General features: G+C 37.8%; 1 protein-coding gene across 14 annotated transcripts in view; it reads right to left on the bottom strand.

Annotated features, from left to right (window-relative positions):
• MBNL1 (muscleblind like splicing regulator 1) overlaps positions 1–23,376 on the bottom strand; it is a 170,576-nt gene that overhangs the window by 4,448 nt on the left and 142,752 nt on the right. For 7 of the 14 annotated variants that reach the window (XM_079766219.1, XM_079766216.1, XM_079766222.1 and 4 more), the window contains 7 exons: positions 22,983–23,183; positions 12,004–12,261; positions 10,822–10,875; positions 9,787–9,940; positions 5,947–5,982; positions 5,165–5,259; positions 2,186–2,260 (listed from right to left, as the gene is read on the bottom strand). In XM_079766219.1, coding sequence (XP_079622345.1) covers positions 2,204–2,260; positions 5,165–5,259; positions 5,947–5,982; positions 9,787–9,940; positions 10,822–10,875; positions 12,004–12,261; positions 22,983–23,183 — 855 coding nt within the window. In that variant the 3' untranslated portion in view covers positions 2,186–2,203. The remainder of the gene's footprint in view (positions 1–2,185; positions 2,261–5,164; positions 5,260–5,946; positions 5,983–9,786; positions 9,941–10,821; positions 10,876–12,003; positions 12,262–22,982; positions 23,184–23,376) is intronic. The other 7 variants (XM_079766224.1, XM_079766227.1, XM_079766225.1 and 4 more) reach the window with 7 other exon arrangements.

The raw sequence follows: 23,376 nt of genomic DNA, 5'->3' as shown, positions 1-23,376 counted from the left end.
CTCGATCCCCAGTAGGGGGTATGCAGGAGGCAGCCAATCAATGATTCTCTCTCATCATTGATGTTTTTCTTTCTCTTTCCCTCTCCCTTCCTCTCTGAAATCAATAAAAATATATTTTAAAAAAAGTTTAAATATTGCAACTCATGAAAATAACCATCATTTGTTATATAGATACACTACGAACAGCCTAAGCTTCAACACAGACAAATCCACTGGTTTGCTAATAACTGCTGGACTTATGGCCATTTGGCATAATTTTTTTCAACCTGGATTATTGCTAAGAAATAGAACATAGTTATATATATACGTGTGTGTGTGTGTGTGTGTGTGTGTGTGTGTATTTGTAAACATATATATATATATATATATATATATATATATATATATATATATATGGCAAACATGCCCAAATGACTATAAAATCTTGAAACAGATTTTTTAATGTAAAAAGAACTCTTCTTCCAAACCGACATACTACAAATTAATATGCTTATTCAAACATGTGGCTATTGTTCAGAATAATAAACCTTATTATCAGAACTGCATAGAGAGTGCTTTGAGACAGACAAAATCATTTTCCGTCATGTACTTCATGATTGTAGCATGTCTTTGGTAGTACTTCGCACAGTCTCTCCTTTCTTTCTTAAATGGCTCTCAAATATTTTCTCTCCTCTTCTGCATGGGCTTAACCTTTGTCCAGCCTTCATTATGGGTTATTATCACAAGGGCCTCTGAACTGGTTCTCTGCCGTCTCCTGACATGGCACTCTGACCCTTCTCCTGTAAGGCCCATATCTCCTCTCTTCTCTCTGCGACAACCTTCTTTGTCCAAATTCACTTACTTTCTGACTCTATTGGGAGAGTTGCTCCTTTATCATTTTTTCCAAGAAAAATTTATTCAAACCTTTCTTATTACAGTGTGCTGAAATTTATGTCTTGATCTCCTTGCCTATTCATCTTTATCTCATTGACATGGTCATTTACACATAGTAGCACCAAAAAGTCACTTGCAAATGTGTTATTGAAGAGAAATGAATGAAAGGAAGCAACAGAGAATGATCACCCATCTTATTCACCAGAGGCAGTTTTAAATGTTGTGGCTCTTTTAAAATATAAACATAATTACCTATTGTACTTCTGAGCATATATGCAAACTTGGATGCGTGCATACTGGAAAAAAAAACCACACACACACGCATATCCTTTAAGCGTGGAAAATGACCACCTTTGCAAAGTATCTAAGTCAGTGTGTCTGAAGACAAGCCACAAGACTTTCACACCATTTTTGAGCAATGGCAACATTTTCAGAAATTATATGATCTGCCAAGGTGACTATTTCAAAGTACCTCAAGTTCATTTGGATATTTAGATGTGTGTATGCATATATATGAGTGTGTATATCTATTTCTTTCTTTTTTTTTTTTTATGTGCCTCAGGCATGAAGCAGCTCTGGCCACCAACACAGGCATTAAGCTAGGATGAACTAAGAACTGTACCTCTGCTTTGCCCCTGACTGATATAAGAGCAACACCACCAAACAGGTGTCTCCTTGCCCATTGCCAGGGGGCTATATAAATTTTATTTAAAGTCACACTGTTTACATTCTAATGATACTGTGAGGTGAAGCATGTTCTCATTTAAGAATTTACCCCCTCCCCCCAAAAAAATGAGGATCTACAAAAGGGATCAGGCCTGTGAGCCAAATACAGCCTATTGGTTGCCTATTTTTGCAAATAAAGTTTTATTGGAGCAGAGCCACACTCTTTCGCTTACATATTGTTTCTCGTAGAGTTGAGTAGCTGAAACAGAAAAGAGTGGTGACAGAAACCAGGTGGCACACACAGCCAAAAATATTTACTGTGGTCTTTTAAGAAAAAGTTCGCTAGCCCCTGATCTACGCTTTCTATTTAGATTTAAGTCATATTTTTTCTTCAGGCCTGTGGTTTATTTCTAATGTAAACTAAAAACAAAATTTATCTTCCCTAAGTATTATGTATATTTAAGTGATATAAATATATTTATTATAAATTTGTATGATAAAATCCCTCATAAGCCATCTAAGATAAAAATATGAGCTCTGTACTTTCCCTGAAAGTTTGCAAACATTTTCTTAAATGCATTACATAGATGCTATCTTTAAAAAATACCATCACGAATATATACTATGTATCGCATAATAAACTTACTGTTTAGTGATGAAAATTCTACATCTGGGTAACATACTTGTGGCTAGTCAGATGTTCGGCAGATATTATGGGTATCTAGTAAATAAAAAATTATTTAATGAATGATCCATGCAAGCAAGCCAACAATCAAGAGATGAAAACATTTCAATATTAAATTTTTTTAAGAAAAGTGAAATTCAGCTGTCAGGTGATAGTCCTTATCTGGTCAACATAACAGTAAGTTAATGAAAACATAATGTCAAAGTAGCAACTCAGTTTTAAAATCTTTGTGTTAAATACTATTCTATCAATGTTATCAGATTTTAAGAAGAGAAGTACAACTGTCAAAAATTCATGCAGAGCAGTAATTAAAAGAAGCCCTTTTTGTTGGCCTACACACACACACCCCCACACCCCTGTGGTTTGAGTTATTCAGTAATCCAAACAGCAAAGTAGAAAATGTCTTGCCTATTTTTGTGCAACCAATTTCTAACATTTTCTTTTGTCCAACTTATGGTATCTAACTTCTTTTCCAATTTAAAATACCAGGTAGGAATTACAGAGGTGTACTTCAAGAGAACTGGGTAAGAGCATAAATTTACATCACAACCTGTTTCTGAATCCTAATTGTACCTTTTTCTTTTTTTTTTTTTGTATTATAAATGGGCAAGAGAATTAAAAATCCTGAGAAAATATAATAAACCAAAAGAGAGGTGACTTATTTCCATAGTCCCCAAAGCCAAGAACTTCCAATATGTAGCTGATCCTCCTACAACCCAGAATTACAGCTGCTAACCTAGGAGAGGCAGCATCATAGATGGAGACTCTCAGAGGACTGGAAGCACGGGTTCTAACACTAGTGACCCATTTCCTACCGTGTAACCTTGAGCAAAGCACTTCATTACTCTATGCTTAAGTTTCGTCACCTACAAAGTGGCAATAATCCCATGTCAGCAAGGTTGTGGGAGAATAGTGAGATCACATACATGAAGGCATTTTCGTTGTTGTTGTTTCAATTTAGAGGTCCTAGACTAATGCAACATATTACAATCCACTGTCTGGAGTGTAAATTAATATGTCTCACTTTTATTTCCATTTTTCAGCTTGACATCTTTACACAGTTTTACAGCATTGGCAAATGGCACGAAAATGTGCTCCAAGCATAATGAAGCTTCTCATACCATTTTTCCTGCTGCTGCAGGACAGGATGTTGCACCCAACAGTGTAGAAGCATCAGGGATGGGGCTGTCGAAACATACCAAGGACCTTCAACACCACCACTCGATGCAGATGAAGGGCCAGCTATAAACTTCTGCAAGCATGCAGGCTGCATTTTGTGGCATCAGCTATTTCCAGCATCGCTAATGTACTGTAGGCATATACATATGTATGTATATGTAGATATAATATATGTGTGTATATATATATCCATTCCCTTTTCTTTCTTTTGGTTGTAAAACAGTATGAAGACCCAAGATTATGCATGAAATGGTCACAGCACAATGCAAAAAAAGTAAAGTGTCCCCTACAACCCAGGTGGCCAAGGGCATGTTGGAATTTGCTTTGCTATAGTTCTGCTTACACCAGCAATTCTACAGTCATGCATGGTACACACAGGAGAATTTGGCATCATCGATCTACCCCATAAATGGATTGCATTGAATCCATTAAGAAATGTCTGCCATAGGGTAAAGATTACTTACGAACATGCTACATATGCACAATCTAGCATTCTTGTAAATGAGTCTGATGTGTTAGCATAAATCCAGGGCTATTTTGACAAGCTTCAGGAAAACTACTGAATGGTCTTTGCCAAGAAATGTTTAAAGCTTGTGCGAATCTTTACGATACATCCCTATACTGCTTTGGAAAGTTTTTAATGGCTATTCTAATAGTTTTTAGTTCTTCAACAGAATACAGTGTGTTGTAGAAACAAGGATGGCTATTCCTCACAGCAATAACAAAATATTCAAATGGCACTTAATTGGTCTTCTCTTCCCAAAGGGCAACGTGTTGATTCTCATCTCATACGGGCTCTTTTGAGATTCACTTGGCTACATTTAACCTTAGTCTGTGGGTTATATGAAATTTGATTTGGCTCTAAATTTTTTCATATGCTATTAACCCTACTGAACTTTGCTTTCATAACAAATGTATCTGGATACTCAAGCCAAAACCTACTTTATATAAATTTGATTCAATGACAATGCTCATTGAATCAATGTCAATTTTTAAATTATAAATATTTCAATAATCATTCTCTTTTAAACAGTCATTCTCATATACCTTTAAATTTCTGAAACAAATCCCTTTTACTTAAAAGTAACGTGTGTAATTGTTATTCTATGACATGTATGGAACACAGAATTGATTGTCTTTTTTTCCTTCATAACTCCCCAACATTTAAGGTGGGCAATTACAAAAAAAAATAAATTTTTTTTTTCATTGAAGAATCAAAATGTGAACATGAATTTCATCTATTTTTGAATATGCAGTATGCAAACTTTAACAAATTTATAACAAACTCTATTTACAAGAGTGGTCCTTGTGGCATATGTTAGATATTTAAATATTGTGCTTTATATTAAGAATTTAGGCAAGAACTGAGAAATTGTACATACCAGATATTTATAATTAAAAAAAAAACACACACACCTTAAAATTAGCTACATTTTTTGATCAGTCAAAATACCTGCATGATTGGTTGAGACCAAATGAGAATTGCTTGTGTAAATATAATTTTAGTAGCTTTAGAAATGGAGCTGCGACAACTTTGGAGCACTTATAAATGGCAAAAAAGCATTCTGCTGCTCATCGTAGAGAGAATGTGTAGGCCAACAAGAGGAATCTTTGAAACCCCATGCTATTAAAGCACCCACGACAGCCCTCACGTACACACGATTCCCACTGACCTCAATGGGAAATCCCCGTGCGTAAGGGCTATTGCATTGAGCCCTATCAGAGTTGGTTTTTAAGAAACAAAGCTGTAAATTAGCAAACCTGGTTGGCTGTGGCTGTTGCAGCGAAGGGAACACTTGTGGCAGATGTTGTTGCTGCGGACACAGTGGCTGGCGTAGCACCGTGCACCATGGGAACTTTCGGAGGGAAAATCATATAAGCAAACATACAGAAGAGTGTAGCAATATGGAAACCATGGCAACATGGAGGAGATAATTGGGCATGGTATTTATCACAGCAATAAGCCATGTGACGGGACATCATCACCAGCGAGTGACATGCAATCACAGCGCAAAGCAGGACAACATTCCAAGGAGAGAAGGGGAAGGGAGATGAAAGAGAAAAAAAAAGGGGGAAAAAAAAGCTTGTTACCATCAAATTAAGAAAATTGACACAAACAGGCTTACTTTGCTAAGTCACAAACAAGAATTTTATATAGTGTTCATAGACATTCTAAATCTAAGTCAACATACAGGTATTTACTTCATATATATATAGTTAACTGTTTGAATGAAAGTAATTTTTCTTATTTACTATTATAAAAATATACAATATATTACTTTTTATGAGATAGATTTTTTTACACACTAGAACTCATAGTCCAATCAAAATCCACCAAAGGTGACTAAAGGAAAGTTGTGTGTAAAGAAAACATTTATGTGAGTCCATGTCAATTAAATAGAAAATGACATTTAATTGACAGGTGTTAGTAAAAGGGAAATGGACTTGCCCAATAGATAAAAGTTAAACTTAGCAGTGGATTTTGAGGGGCTGTGAGGTGCACCATAGGTTTAAGATAATCAAGAAACAAAGCTGGCACCTACCAACACTTGTAGCGGGTGTCATGCACAATATTGAGCCTGCCCATCATGCATTGCAACAGGAAGGTGGATTTGAAAGGGAAAAGAATTAAAACATCCCATCACACGTGTAATTAGGAAATTCATTTGAACAAAGAAGAAAAATTGTTATTATGGGAACAGTGGCATGTAACTGTCAGCACAATCAAATCATACAATAGCACAGTGATCAATTAGAACTAGTCTTGAGTGAAGAATAAAAGCCAGTTCAACTGTCTGCTGGTACACTTTGTTCCTCCTAATCGCTGCCTATTAAGTACAAGTATTTGGGGGAAAATTTAAACCACCTTCATTACTTTAAAAATAATACTGTCGTTTGTTTTGTTTTAACCTGGTGACTAGCCACTTTGCCGCTTTGCCATTTCTGACTTTAACATATGAACTCATTAACATTTTCTTTATATTGAGCACATGTTAAATAATTAAACATATTATTTATTATTAAAATGCTGAACAATTCAATGCACAAAACTGACTTAACAATGTAAGGAAACCAAAACATTCATTTTCATTCCCTTGGTTTTACTTTCCTGTTCACTGTAGCAGCAACCACACGGACATGCAAGAGTTTGTGATCATCCACATGGGAATTTTATTTGGAGGAATACCAAGCAATGAATTATGGGTAAAGAGAAAGTGAAATTTCTGTACTGCCTGAGCTTGGAATTTAAATGCAGGAAGAATATTTAGAGGGGATACTTTCATGTTTCAAATTGGTTTACTTGGTATCTGGGAAACCAGACTAGTTTTCTTTGCTGGTTTAGACCCTCAGGACTTCTTGGAATAGCAAATATTCTAGCAAATTTCACCCACAAAAATTGGTAATTAGACTTCAGTAAAAACCCTGAATGGGAGATAATGAAGATACATACATTACATATGTGGTGCTAGCACTGATGTTCACAATTGCTCAACCATGATGTTAAATTAACAGTACAGATATATTCCTTTTTCTTTGTGACATATAAACATTAAAAAAAAATCTAATTTATTTTACCAAGTACAGGGTACCTTGTCAACTACAGAACCGCTGTTCTTTCTATGAGATTATTTTCGACTTTTAGATTTTAATATTTCCAATGATTTTACACTTCTATCTGAATCTTGGCACAGCCTATTTACATACTAGCAGCATCTGGGATGAACATTTGTTAGAAAAATATCTGCCAATTGAGTCTTGTCAGAGACAGCCCTACAAAACAAAGCTGCCATTGACAACCACCGACTACTCAACGGGCATCCCTAGGACAGCTGCAGTGAGTCTGTGATCACAATTAGACTGTGGGCACAATGATCGTGATTAAACTTGGTAATGGAGCTAAGGAGGCATCCTCTCAGGTGGAGTTCTATTACAGCGATAGGCATTATTTAAGACACCCGAAGACCTCTGCTATTTGCTGCAGCGACTGAGTCAAAGACTTGTGAAAGACAACAAAAACAAACTGGCAATAACAGAGTCATTACTTTGAGACAGTAGAGCAAGCAAAATTGAATACTGTACAACTGGATCTAGATCCTGTGAAAACATTATCCTCTATCGGGAGGGGGAGAGGGTGAAAGGATGAGGGACAAAGAATAACATGGTATTTTAGGAATATTAAACCTCGTTTAAATATTGCAAAGGTTCTATGTTTTAAATTTCTTATTTGTAATTATGCTGCAATTTGCCTACTATGTTTCACCCCATGCATAATTAAGCCTGCACATGCTGAAAATGAGTTAACCTTACCCTATCTCTCTAAAACCCTGGAGCTTTTATTATTTGAATTTTAGTTTGAGTTATCTTCCTCATTACCATTATAACCAATGCACACAGTTTGGGGAGGGGTTTGCAGCAAATATAAGGCAGCAATGAAAATACTAGCTAGGGTGCAATAACTCACAAAGATGAAGACATAATGCTGTAGGACCCACTTACCAAAAACAAAAATCACTTTTGAAATGATCATAATGTCCATTTTAACATCAAATGGTTTGATTTACTTATAATGATGCACAAATAGCCAATTAAATTCTCTTCCCTCCAATATTCAGCACAAGACCAAATTTAAATGAGTGTAGTTGTCAATTTCAAATTTCCCCTATGAAAGATATTTGTATGGCAAAATAGTGTGTTTCTGAGGAGTGCATTACTTTAATTACATGACTTTTTCAAATTAAATTTTTAAATCGATCTGTATGACAATATAGGAAAAACAACTAGGAAAAATTTACAAGTGAGATGTATGCATAGTTAAAATTACTTCAAGGAGAAGGAAAAGTAGAAGAGAGAAAAAGAAACACAATGGAGATTTGGTTGGAGGTTCAAATTTAGATGTGATAATTCAAGCTTATTTAGGTACATTATGATAAGTATTAGGTGTAATTCTTTGAAATTTTATCTAGTGAAAAATTGATGGATTATTTGTTGGAGACAGCATAAATTTAGGGGCATGGCAATTTTAACAAGAGCAAAAAGACTAATTTCAGAAATCTCTGGAAAATTACATATGTTGAGGAATACGTTTTAATATTATAAAATATAAGATAAATGTGATTTTTAAATCAGAATACAAAAAAATACCCTACAGATCTAAATGATTTTATTTTAATTTGAAAGTGGACAAACTTCAATTTGATAGATATTATTTTATGAGTACAAATATGGTTTATTTACGGTGTCTAGACCATGGGCTATTTCAGTTAGTGGAATATTCTTGCTCATTGAATGCTACTACATATTCTAAATGTGGATGACCAGTTTCCAAAGATGCACGATATAAAAAATTGTGCTTAGTGAAAATTAATGTGAATATAATTTATTTTTTTTTCTTATTAAAAAATAAATGATACATTCCCTAATGGTATTATGAACTTAATGCACTGCCAATAATGTCAAATGGGTCTGGATCTTTGACACACCTATTAAAAAAATTATTAATTTAAATAAAAAAATAAAAATTACTTTATTAAATAAGTCTCAGAACTCATGGTAATATTTTCTTTGTAAGGTTAAGAGGTAAAGAGGAAATTGGTCTTAGTCTCTTGTTAGTTGAATTTCAGATTATAAGGAGATTAATATGTATTTTCTGAAGTAGATGAAGAACGACTTAAAATAAATATCCAGGTCAATAAGTGACCGGTTAGTTTATGTTTTTAAATTTCATAACCTTGTGGATAGTTCTAGAGTGTTTATGTGACTAAGTTGAAATCAACTGAAACCACAAATGTACGACTCGAGAATAAATGTTATCTTCACTGGGCACTGACAGCTATTTCAATATTAGCTTAGGATCAATTGTGATCGTAAGCCATGCACTGATTGGTCCTGAAGGGAGCACTTTTAAGGGCCCTAGAACACAGTCAGTTTTTTATTCTCCACCTTGAGAACAAAAGGGCTGACAAATCCAAAGCCAAACTGAAGGCGTCATTTCAAAGAATTCGAATGGACTCTATGGCATCATGAAGGCAAAGGGGTCTTACAGCAGGAAAGTGTCATAAGTAGCCTGACACACATACAACACGTTTGAGGAAAGAAAAAAAAAAAACAAAAACAAAAAGCACTACATTTCATTTCCAAGTTGCACAAACAAAAATAAGTACATAAAACATCACTGATCTTTAATCCATGTTTCATGAAGCTACAATTCTTAGTCTCTAAGGAAAACCACATGGGACCTCCGAGAAGTTTTCACTGTTGCCACCTTACCTTCCACCTTATTTATGACTAACAACAAACTGGGGGCATGGCTGATTTATCTGCTCTACCAGTAGGACTCTATGTGGATTGGCTGATTCATGTATAAACAGACGCAAACCCCTTACCTGGTGGGAGAAATGCTGTATGCTGTTGTAACTGCATGTTGGCTAGAGCCTGTTGGTATTGGAAAATACCAGTGTTAAAGACTGCGGTGGCACCGTTGGTTTTTTCAAGAGCAGGCCTCTTTGGTAATGGGGGAAGTACAGCTTGAGGAATTCCCTGTTTAGTGAACGAGTATAAAAAACAAATACCAGTAAAAAGAGAAAAAGAAAAAAGAAAAATCAGTTGAAGGCTAACATTGTTAGGAAGCATGAGCAAGCAAGCAGCAGAGCACTTAACTACCCACGGGGGGGGAGGGGATCCAATAAACACACAATTTTTAAAACAAACGCAAGATAAAAGCTTTAAAGGAAGCATTATTTTTTATCAAAAACAAAACAAAAAAAACAAAAAAACCCACTAGTTCATGAGCACTTGTTACAATGCGTTAAAGTGTTTTAAGTCCCATAATGCTTCAGGCTTTCTCTGAGAAGCCACTGGTTTAGGAAGAGAAGAAAAGCTGCACTGTGAGCTCCATGAGGATTGACAAGTATAAGCAATGTTAATAGTTAATTGTACGGAGTGAATGAAACAGGTCAAATAAAAACTGATCCCACTCTGCCCCGCCCCCAGCTCTACCTAGACATGCAAACGTCCCAGAGCATGCAAGTTTTTTTTTTTCTTCAACACTGAACTTTAAATATTAAAAAGTAAATAATTCTATCGCTAAAGCCATGCTAACCAAAGAGGTACATAAATATACAGTCAAAATTACAATTTTTATGTCCTTGAAGTATTTCATTAGAACGTTCTACAATGTAGTTAAACTGAATGTGGGCTGCTGGGCTTTCAGAATCTTTCATTGTATGATATCCATCCAGGTACTTAGATTATATAGTCTTTCCACTAATTTTGTCAGGAAACCACACTCAGTTTTCATTGTACTTTGCAACTTTATAACAGAAAATATATATTTATATATATTAAAATTGATTACAAAAAAAAAACTTGTATCTACAACAAAGCTACATGCCAAGCTAAAAGGTGAAAGGTCATAGTACCAGGTCAAAGGTTGCCTCGAGGGGTCGCTTCAGTGATTTGACAGCCGACTGAGTCTTAATTAGCAGGCAGCGAGCACATGATGGCAATGGGCCAGTGGGGTTCAAGCGCATTAACATAAACAGCAAGCAGAGGTGCATCATGGGGGCAGCAGTGCATTTTTGGGTAGGTGAGAAAAAACAAATAAAAAAACAAATCATCGGAATGCCATATACAACGAATAACAAGACTAAGCATGCACAATAAGGGCACTACTGAGTTGTTATTGGGAGGATAACTCCTCTTTGTAGTTAATTACAAACAAGGTACTCTAACAGAAAAAAAAAAAGTGAAAGGAAGAGAGGAAGAGAGAGTCAGCCTTCTGTATTTTTGCTCAAGTATCCAAAAACAAACACAGAAAAGACCTCTCTCGTGATTATCGTGCTTTATGACTATCTTAATGGTCGAGTCATATATTTATGTGTAGAAAGGGACAACATTAAAATAGCTAAGTGAAGAACAAAGAATGGGCTCGTGGAAATCAGCTAGGAGATCACCTCAAAATTTAGCTTCAGACTGGTTTCATATCTATTCTAAATGCTCCCATTTCTAACTCCCCTTTTTCTCCTTTCTAGAGAATGGCATAGTCAAGCTTCTCTCCTTTTACAATTATGTTTATGCCACGATATTATTTAAGACAATCCAGAGAGCCTACGTGGTTCGAATCTTGCAGCTAATTCTAAAAACAATTTTGTGGAAGCAATTCTCCTAAATAGTTTCAGATTAGGTGACTGTTAAAAGCAAGATATATATAGAGAGAAGAGCCCTGGTGTGCAGAAGAGCACACCGAAGAAGGAGAACGCTGGCTGATTAGATGGCACGCAGACCTACGAGCACCGGAGATGGCGATATCGTTAAACTGAAAAGGAGACAGGTGTTCTTTACAAAGCAGAAATGTCAGAGACCCTACCATCCAGAGGAAGACAAGAGTATTAAGAGTTAGGCCAAAGGTAGAAGCAATGTGAAACCACTTGAGGAGTTACCCTCACTTTTGTGAACGGTAACTGCATTAGGTATTGTCTGGGATACCTGAACAAACATATCTTCAGCAAAAAAAAAAAAAAAAAAGTTAATAAATGGAGAGCTTGTCGTCAGATACACTTGTTCACTTGGCTAACAAGGAGTGGGCTGGTGTGCCTACTCACCATGGCAGCTGCGGTGGCTGCAGCCTGAGCTGCTGCAGCCTGGTTGACCTGGTATTGGGCAGCCTTGATCTTGGCTTGCAGATGTGGGGGAGGATGAAAGTATTTGCACTTTTCCCGAGAGCATCTCCCTTTGATGTAATCCATGCACACGGTGACGGTGTTGTCGTTGGTGTCAATCATTGTGCTGTCAGCAGGATGAGCAAACCGACAATCGTTTTCTCCTCGGTTGCAATTGCCACGCTGGTACTCTCGACATACCTGCAAGGTCACGAAGTGCAAGAGGGTCAGTCAACATGGAACAAGTCGACTCTGTGGTGAGGATTTTCCCTGACAGTGCCAGACTGGTGAAAGAAGGCCACAGATGAAAAGGGAAAACGAATCATTGGCAAACAGAGAACAGAATACCTTGAAAAAGTCCTCCTTTTCAGTAAAATGTCCATGAGCAGGAAAATGCATTTATGATACCCATTATGTTAAACACCTAATATAAAATATGTGGATATATTTATTAGTTATTAAGGGGGGAAAAAAATAGGAACATTGCCGTAAAGGAATCTGGCAGACACCACTTTAACCAGGTGATCAAAGTTAGCATCACCGGTAACATGACGTTCCAAGTACCTACTTTTATGGGGCACTGAAAAAGGGCACGCCATCGCTTGTCTGACTGCTGAGAATGCACAACCTGAAAATAATCACGAGGAAACAGCAGACACGCTGAAATGGAAGGATGTTTTACACAATAACTGACCAGTACTCTTCCAAAAGGTCAAGGTCATGAAAGACAGAGAAAGGCGCAGACTGGACAGCTCTGGAGTCAAAGAAAGGATGCTGTTAAGACAAATGATGAAATCCGATTAAGCTCTGTGGATTGGCTAACAGCAGCATAGCAATGCTAATCTGGTTTTATAAATGACTCTATGGTTATGTAAGATGTTACTATTTAGGTAAGCTGGGTGAAGAACAGGCAGGAACACTTAGTTCTATTTTTGCAACTTTTGTGCTAATCTGAAATTACTCTCAAGTGAAAATGTATAAAGCAAAATTTGATAGCTTTTTAGTAAAATGTTGCCAGGAGCTATTATTTTGTTTTATTTTTTATCATTAGAGATTTACTGGGTAGTTATATAAAGCAGGTGGAAAAAAATTAGTTTTTGTTATTGCCTATTTGGTTTATGTCTTTCAATTTCGCCATAGGGACCATGGAGGAAAGGTGAAAATGGATTATTTCGCATTCATTTGCTCAATTTTGACTCTTACTATTATTACTATTAATAAAGTCTGTCATGGTGACTGCTCCTGTCAGGTTTTCAAAGCTGTCTTCATTTGGGATAGTTTGACCTTTTTACCACAAGAGGGCCTTCTAAAACATGGAATGTTCTTTTAATATTTTCATGTTCCTGCTTCAAGGCTTCAAGGAAATGGTTTTTAGTTTTCACTGTTTTTACAAACTGAGCAAATAAAGACCCGAGCACTTTATTTTGGAGTTCAGTGAGAAAGAGAAACAGGAATCCTGTTACTATTTAAAAAGCAGAGGTTTTTTTGGATTTGTGTACATGAAATGATCACATTTAATTTTAGATCTTTTCCCCATTATATTCATATCCTATTGTCTGCATCATGCTACATTGAAAAGAACACTAGAAATGACATCCTGCACTATTTGGAAACCTCAAACTAGCTAAAGCTTTGTATTCCACATACTACCAATAGGACAACTCTATTCACCAACTCAATTCAATTTATTTAATTAAAAAAAATTAATTGAATAAACTACTCTGTGCCAGAACATCTGAGAGATATCAAGAATACAAATATGACCCTGGCCTGTTTGCTCAGTGGTTAGAGCATCAGCCCTGGACCCAAGGGTCTCGGGTTCGATTCCCAGACAAGGTTGCAGGCTCGATCCCCAGCCCTGATCAGGGTGCATGCAGGAGGCAACCAACTGACTTGTCTCTCTCACATCTTTCTCTCTCTTTCTCTCACTCCCTCCCCTCCACTCTCTCTCTAAAAAAAAAAAAAAATCAATAAAAAAATATCCTCAGGTGAGGACTTAAAAATAAAAGAATATAAATATGACTTAAGAAGTTACTGATAACCCTATTTTATTCCATTTCATTTATAGGTTTATTGTAATTATTTATTACAATTTTGTACTTGCTTGCAGGATGCAATAAGAGAGAATTCTGAAACTATTTAAGCAGAGTTGGTAACTAGCAATTAGTTTAGAATTTATTCTGAAGCCACCCTTTTCTGACCTTTAAATAATTTTGTCAAATGCTTTTGCATGATATGTGTTCCCTTCCTTCCTTCCTTCCTCCCTCCCTCCCTCCCTCCCTCCCTCCCTCCCTCCCTCCCTCCCTTCCTTCCTTCCTTCCTTCCTTCCTTCCTTCCTTTCTTCCTTCCTTCCTTTATATCTTTCTTTCTTTCTCCCCCAGCTTAAGGTTTTTCCAAACATGGGAAATGAAACAGAAGAAATATACCAAAATAGCTGTTCTCCCATTATTCTTGTCTTTGAAAAGTAAAGAAGAAGTAAAAATCTCTTGTGAAAACCTGTACTTGTGAGAGCTACAGGCCAGAGGAGCTGGTTTGGCCTGATTTCTCTGATAAATGCAAGAAAACTTTAGACTCTGCTGATCCCCCAAAGAAATCTCTTAGATATAGAATTCTATTAGCAAAATATAATTGGCACACAAAATTTCAACGAATTTGATCTTGAGATTCAAATCTGGATAAGAACTTGTACAATTTGGAACACAGAAGGTAAAACTAAGTTTGAAAATCCTAACAACATTACAGTTTTTTTTTTCTACTCTCATGCAGTCGTCTGCATGTACACATTTTTCAAATAGGTATAATTATAGTGTAGCTCCTACTCTGTGACCTGCTTTTGCTAAACAGTTTTCATTTTACTAAGTGTCCACAATAATCATTTTTCTATGGCTGCATCGAATTCCATCAAATAGATGTGTATAATATAGGTAACTTTCAGAGAACATCCAAATCATTTCCAACATTCCCAAATACCATAAATATTGCAAATAATTTATTCATAACCATAGGCATTTTCTGATCATTTTATAAGGATAAATGTGCAGAAATGGCATTAGAGGATGAACAAGTATAAGTACTTTTTATAGTTCAGTAAGTGGCTTTTCAAACCTAGATTAAAGTAACTCCATTCATTTAGCTAGACACATAATATACCTCAATCAAGAATAATATTGGTTGAGTCTTTTACCCTCTAAGTATTAAGGCAGGATTTGTTATATAAATCAGGTAAGTTTTAAATATTTGCATAGAAAATGAGTAAGAGGTTCTTTCATGGCAAAAAGCATCATTTCGATGAAGATATTCACTGAAAACACTTAAGTACTACATTTCATTTCCAAGAAAAATCTATGGAATAAAAAATAAAACATAAAAAGTAATCAGAAAAGCTTCTCAAGAAATGTGAATTAATTCTCCATAAAGCTGCTTCTGTTGATTAAATAGAAGTGGTATAATGGAAAAAGGATAGAGTTTATAATCAGTAATTTTGGGTTCTAGTTCCTATACTCAACTAGCTATCTATACGATTCCTCGAGAATACTAAGAAAATGTATAGATAGCTTAAAACACACCATATGTGCCTGGTTAAAATGGACAGTTCTGTTATTTGATCTCTAATTTTATATAAACATGACAAAACTCAGCAGTAGAATTAGATTCAGCAGTTCTCTGAAAGTTAAGACCTTGGGATTCTAAGGAAATTAATAGCAATGTTTGAACTTATTCAAAACTGGACAGTCAACTGCATGTTCTTTAAGGAGGGATCCCTTCCAGTAACATGATTTGTGCTCAACATATTAAACTGACTCATCTTTGGAGAAAAACATCCAAAAGCAGGAACAGGAAGCTACTTATAACAAGAAACAGGGACTCAGTCCATGTGAATATTTTGGGAAGTAATTTTAAACCTAATGGCCAATTTTAAGGAGCATATTTAAAGACATATACATACCTGTTGCTCAACAATAAGTATCGTGGACTTTATTTTTTTATGAAGCTTGAGCTAGCACGGCACATTAAAAAGAATACTGGATAATTGATGATTTTATAAGTATCCCCAGCATTACTGGTCATGAGTATATAATTTAATGCAGAGAAATTATCTGTATTTTCAATTCAAAAGGGTTAAAATCTCCCCATTTTACAATTCTGGTGATTCAGGGAAATGATCTTAGGTAGTTATTGTACAATTAAATGTCCAAGATAAATATCTGGTGACATAATATCTAGTTTTAGTCTGTTACCTAATAATTGTACAAATTTGATCTATGTGAATCTCATTTTTTTTCTTTTTTTAAAAAAATAAAGAAAAAGACACCCATTTTGTCTATCTCAGAGGATTTCTGTTAAGAACAAACAGGAGTTTCCTTTGAAATCTACAAAGCAGAACCCATCATTAGCATTCGGCCAGAGAACACAAGCCTATTTCTACAGATGACACAGCTAAGAATGTGTAATTTGACTTAATGTGATTTAAAAAATCATATTTGGCAATACATAAATGACCAACTAAAACAAATTTCCCATTAAGTCCACTGCCACGTTTTAATTAATTTATTCCTATTTATTCCAAATGTGCAAACCAAAAGGACAGGAAAATACAAATATCTATGAAAGAAGCTCATCAATATGCCAAAATGTTCAGATCTGTAGTTTCTTTTATTACACTTTTTAAATAACAGGGAAAATGGAGAAATTGTAGTGTTAGTTTGGGTAAAGAAGAAGAAGAAGAACAGCAAAACTGAGCGACCAAACCAAGGTCCAAACCTTATTTGAAACAAATTACAACTCTGCCATCTCTCTAATCACAAGAGAAATAATTGACAGAGACACAGTACATTAGATGGTTTATACGGGGGTGCAAGGACACTTTTAAGAACCATTCTAAAGCTTTATTATAGATTTAAAAATATGTTTAAACTATGTAAACCTGTGTGCACAGAATTCTTAAGATTTCTTAGTGATTTTCTAGATAAACTAAAGTATCATACAAGCAGTACCCAAATACCTTCTGTGAACACACATAATTAAAATAACATTAACAATAAGCATTCCTTACCTTAAAAGCAGCTGCTTTTCTAATTTTTTTAATTGAATGCCTTTTATATTCAATAGATCATCCTAATCTAGGCTTGCTTTTACTATCACTTTAACCCTCATTTAGTTTTATGTGCTCTTTTCTTGTTTAGTTAATAGGTATCATATATGATTAAAAATATGATATCTATTAACGAACCAAAAAAGGGCACATAAAGCTAAATGAGGGTTAAATTGTTTAAATCATATCTATCTATGTACATAAAAATCCAGCAACCAGACACTGTAACGACCAGAATGACCAGTTGAAATGGCCTGATGGGAGGTGGGGCCAGCTGGCCAACCTCCTGCAGCTCCTCCCCCGGCTAGTCCCACCCTCAATGGGCCCCCACCACCCCAATTGGCCTGCAGCCCCTCCCCCCAGCTGGCCCCGCCCCTGATCGCCCCCCTACCCCAATAGGGGTTGGGGCTGGCTAGCCAACCTCCAGCAGCTCCTCCCCCTGCCTGGACTCACCCCAGATCAGCCCAGCCACCCTGATCAGGGGCAGGGCCAGCTGGACAACTGCCTGCGGCCCCTCCCCCAGGCAGGCCCTGCCCCTGTGGGGTCCCCACCACCCCGATCAGCCCATGGCCCCTCCCCATGGCCAGCCCAAACCCCAATCAGCCCCCTGACCCCAACTGGGGGTGAGGCCCACTGGCCAATCACCCACGGCCCCTCACCCCAGCCAGCCCGGCCCTGATCGGGCCCCAATCAGGGTGGGCCAGCCAGCCAACTTCTGCTGTCTCCTCCTCCCAACAGGCTTGGCCCCAATTCACTCGGATTGGGGCCAGGCCAGCTGGACCCCACCTGTGCATGAATGGGCCTCTAGTGTGTGTGTGTGTGTGTGTGTGTGTGTGTGTGTATGTATATCCTACCTAATAATAGACAAATATGAAAATTGACCACACCTTCACTATGCCCAAGCCACGCCCACAAGCCAAGCCACGCCCACCAACCAATCAGGACGAGTATTCAAATTACCCCAACAAAGATGGCGGCTAATTTGCATATTAAGACAGCGTAGAAAAGGAAAAAAAAGACAGCATAGAAAGAAGCCAAGAGCTGCAGAAGGGAGCAAAGCTGCGGAGAAGCAAGCAAGCTGGGGGGAGGAGCAGAGGCGGGGCCGGGGGAGAAGGAAGGAGAGCAGGCGGGGCTGGGGGAGAAGGGAGGAGCGGAGGCGGGGCCAGGGCCAGGGGCAAAGAAAGGAGAGTGGGCAGGCAGAGAAGGCGGGGCGGGGGAGAAGGGAGGAGCGGAGGCGGGGTCGGGGGCAAAGGAAGGAGAGTGGGTGGGCTAGCGGAAAAGGGAGAAAAGCAGGGGCGCTGGCAGAGAAGGCGGGGAAGGGGACAAGGGAGGAGATCAGGCAGGGCGGGGTAGAGGGCAGCAGGAAACCCTATTGCAGGATTTTTCCTGCAACGGGAACGCTAGTGTGTGTGTGTGTGTGTGTGTGTGTGTGTGTGTGTGTGTGTGTGTGTATATATATATATATATATATATATATATATATATATATTATGCAAATTGTCCCCATGGGAGTTTGATCGAGAGACCAGGAGTTTGATCGCTCACCATGATGTGCGCTGACCACCAGAGGGAGGCACAGAAAGAACGAAGGCCCCAGCTGACAGCCAGCAGCCAGGGAAAGAAGGCCCTGGCTGGCAGTTGGAAGGAAGGCCCCGATTGGCCCTGATTGGCAGCCAAGCCTAGGAACCTACCCATGCTTGATTTCGTGCACCGGGCCTCTAGTAAAAATATATTGCCTAGAGTCTTTCTTCTGTGTCATCATGAGTAGAAGCACCCAGTACCCAGGAGCCTGAATTAGAAACCCATGCCATGATTACCTCAGGAGAATAAAACGTTCAGTACAAGAATAACTTATTTTAAAACAAACCCTAGCTGAAGATATCAGAAGCCAAGTGATTTGTCCGCCTTCGGTGAAATACTTTGTCTCATATGGACTGCTGATATAAAAATGATACTGTTAACCAAATGGAAATCTTCTATCCTCATCAGCATCTGAAATAGGTGGCCATTGGTTTGTTTTTCTTTGATTAATGCAGGCTGGGCTGAGGCAACCCCTCCCCCCCATGCACAAATTTCGTGCACTGGGCCACTAATCTAAATAATAAAGAGCTAATATGCAAATGGCCATGATGCCTTCACGTGTAACGACTGATCAGCAGGAGGCTGCATGTGCAGCAGGTGTGGGTGGGTGGGGACTTGCAGCGTAGGGGACTTGTGTGAGGCTCGCATCTCCGCCCCTGGTGCTGGGCCCAGGAACGTGAGACTTGCAGAGGCTCGTGTCCCCACCCCAGGTGCTGGCCCTAGGGACGTGAGGTTTGCATCTCTGCCCCCGGTGCCAGGCCCAGGGACGTGAGGCTCACAGAGGTCTACATCTTTGGGGTGATGAATTGTGGGGCTCCTGCACTGTAACAAGGCACAGGCCAGCATGGGGGACCCCCCACCCCCCGAGAGCACAAATTTTGTGTACCGGACCACTAGTTCGAAATAAAAAGCTGCTTTGAAACTACAGAAAGGCATCCCAAGGTCACAAAATGGAATTCTAAAAGCCACTGTTACTGATACTTAAGACTTTTGCACCTCATTAAAGAAAACCAAGAAAGCTGACTTTTACAATGTAGAAAGTCTTTTAAAAGATGTCCAACAAAGAATGTATAATATGAATATTGGTATAAAGCTTATGTGTGTGTTTTACACACACACACGGTGTCCCAAAATGTATACACACACTTTGAATGATTATAAAGGCAGTGTTTATTAAAATATATTTCATTTTCAAAATTGAGTTATCAGCTGCTAAAGTGTGTATGCATTTTTGGGGGACACCCAGCATATAAACTTTCAAAAGCTTGTGGCTGGCATTAAAATTAAGAAAATTCCCTAAATGTCCCCAGAATGTTCTAACTGGAAGTGATCTTCGGGATAATCTAGTACAATCCCCTAATTTTATGTATGGAATATGAAGTTCAGAGAACATGAGAAATTTGACCCAAGCTCACTCACCTAATTAGCAACATCAATAGCACTAATCCTTGGATTCCTGCTTTCCAATTTAACCTTTTTTTATAGAATCACATTGGGTGCTGTAACTACAAATCAGTTCACCCAAGCAATTATATAAGAACCAGAAGGCTGATAAATCGATGATATTTTTAAATTTATTTGTTGTCTAATAAATTGTAGCAAAAAGAAGGAAGTGGCAAGACAAACCAGCCATTATTTTAACTGATTGAAATTCTTTTCCACTTCCAAAGGAATTCAAAATTCAAACATGCACTTCAGAGTTCCTTGAAGAAAAAAATAGAGTATAGAGTTAAACCCCAATAACTAAACATGTGGCCAATTAGCAAATAAGTGTGTGCACTCATTGCCATGTCTTTCAGACTCCAATCTGGAGTGCAATTAGCATGAGAGGAAATAACCTGAAGACATGAATGTCTAAAATCCCAAGTGCCGAGCAGGAAGGCATGCCCCTCAGCCTCACAGTGCCTAACAGGTTGTAACTGTGACACTGGATCAGATCCAGTTAACGAGAAGGAGATAGGAAGCTGCCCTACCACCAGGCATTTAGAGAAGGGGGATTCAGGTTAAAAGGAAATGACAGCCAACGCAACAGTCGTCATTTGTTGTGACTATTGCAAAATAAGACAGACAAAACACACAAAGCAGCTCCTCCCGAAAGAAAAATAAAACCAAACGACAAAAGTTTTCACTATAACTAAACATCACACCAAATATAGTCAATTACAGACTACCTAAAATTATGAGAGGACTCATTTAGAAGAGTTCTGACCACATAGCTCAGCCTTTGAGAGAGATTCTTTTAAAGAGATTTCAATAGAGATTTTTCTCAGCTTTTTAAATGTCATCTCCTATTAATAATTAATTCACTAAAGTTCATCTCAGATGGTCTGTTTGGTTCCCATTAATCAATCAACAATTATGCATTATGAGCCCAGGGTTTGCCTCAGAAAGGCTGGGGGTGGAGTTCACATGTTGAGCATCAGATAATTTTTAAATATTTAAAATTTCTTAAGTTTCCTCCTAATTTATCTGCAAACAGCATTAGTTAATGAGTGGACAAGGACAACTGTGTAATGACAAACCACACACAGGTCACGGTGTACCTCTCTCTCTAGCACAGAGCAGAGTCCTTCGACCACAAAGGGCGCGCAACTAGGTTTCAAAGTCCTTCCTGGGTCCTACTTGCAGTAATCTCTTAATTAGCAGCCTTTTCCAAAATGTTTAATGAAAGGTAAGGCATAAGCCTAAAACAAACAAAACTTTAAAGGGTATACGGGAGCCAAAATGTGCTTCCTCCTCTACGTATTATCACCTGCAGGGGGATGGGAGCGTGACATGGTGTTTTAAAATGGGATTCTGAGTTCATACCCCACTGGAACATCCCACCTTTGTGAACTTGAATAATTATGTCACATCTCTACCCCTAAATTTATTGCCCTGTAGAGTTAATAAGAGTATCTTGCCAGGCTGGCGTGGCTCAGTAGTTGAGCATCAACCTATGAGCCAGGAGGTCACAGTTCGAAGCTCGGTCAGGGCACATGCCAGCTTGATCCCCACTTGTGGGGTGTGTAGGAGGCAGCCAATCAATGATTCTCTCTTATCATTGATGTTTCTATCTCTCTCTCCCTTCCTCTCTGAAATCAATAAAAATAAATATTAAAAAAATAGTAGTATCTTCCTCGTAAGCTTGTTTTGAATATTAAATGTGTGATGCTTGTGAGGGGTTGACTCTGTATTTGGTAGATAACAAATATTCAATAAGTATTAACTATTATTATTATCATCAAAATGATGGTACAGTTATGACTATTCTGAAATCTGAGATCCTTTGTAAAGCATACAATGAAACTTAATAAACAAGAACTTGGTGCTTATTAAATAAATTCTTGCTAAACTTATAAATTATTAGTGTCAATTATATTCACACAAAAGCCTTATTTTGCTGCCTTCTCTATAATTAATACATGCAAAATTTCTCTTCACTCAGTATTGCCTCATCCGAACCAGGGACAAGAGAAAAAGATCATTTTGTTTTTTAGTTGGACACCAAAGCCAGGTTTTAGAACTTCAATGGACAGTAATGTTGCCATTTTTTCCTCTCTCTATAGAGTTCACCAAATCTATCGATTTACAGCCATGTTGAAACCCTGAACAACTACTTCAATGTAAGATTTATATCTTTAATTTCTTTTTCATGTAGCAATAGCAAAGCACGTACATCTGATCATCCTTGACTCCGAGACTCAGATCATCACACAATTTCCAATTAAAAATGTTTATGAGAGTGCACTTCATCAACAAAGCTGCCTTGCTATTCCAACCAAAATATAGTGAAGCTTATGAGGCCATCTGCAATAGTAAACTTTAAAATGCTTTATAGATAGTAACTAAATAACATCTTTATGAGAACAAGTATTGGGGGGTTGATCAAATTTGTTCTTAATAACAACAGTGGTAAATATTTAAGAAACATTTGCTGGGTGCCAGGCATTCTTTCTTCTAGCTCTTTGAGGGAAGTGCCATTATTACTTCCATTTCAAAAATGAGGAAACTGAGGCACAGCAAAGTAACAGGCAGTCTGACTCCAGAGTCCAAGTTCTTACCCATTAATCTACACATGGATGTTGTGGCTTTCATGAATATTACATTCATCACATATAGCATGCCCACATTCTAGTAAAATGATCCAAGCATTAAACCAAAACCTCTGCTTTGACGTTTTTTTACCTTTTATGACAATGAAAGGAAGAAATAGCACACTTTGCAAGTTAGAATAGAGTACGTAAAGAAACTAGCTCATCATTCCTACCTCAAGTCTGTCTGTCCGCATTAATTTCTGTGCAGCAGCTGCAGCAGCTGCAGGGACAGGGACCCCAGGGTTCCCTGTAACCAACATTGGTGCAGTCGGCAAGATCTCTGCTGGAACCAGGCTTGGGGAGACAGGTCCCAGGTAGGGATTAAAGGCTGCTGATGCATTGGTGGCTAAGCTGGGTGCAACTGAAAACATTGGCTGAAAAATAAAAGTAAGAAGAAAAATTTAATATGAAGGTCTTGGTTGAAAGTTGATATCCTACATTATATATATGTTTCCATCCATCCACCTCCCCACCCCCCCAACCTCCATCCATCCATCTATCTATCCCCAATCTATTCTTCCCTTTCTCCCTCCCTACCTTTCCCTCCATTTAATTCTGTGTTTATTT

This window comes from Cnephaeus nilssonii (genome assembly GCF_951640355.1).
Source record: "Cnephaeus nilssonii genome assembly, chromosome: 3".
In the NCBI taxonomy this organism is placed as follows: Eukaryota; Metazoa; Chordata; class Mammalia; order Chiroptera; family Vespertilionidae; genus Cnephaeus; species Cnephaeus nilssonii.
Note: the sequence above shows the minus strand (reverse complement) of the source record. Positions and strands in the feature narration are given on the sequence as shown.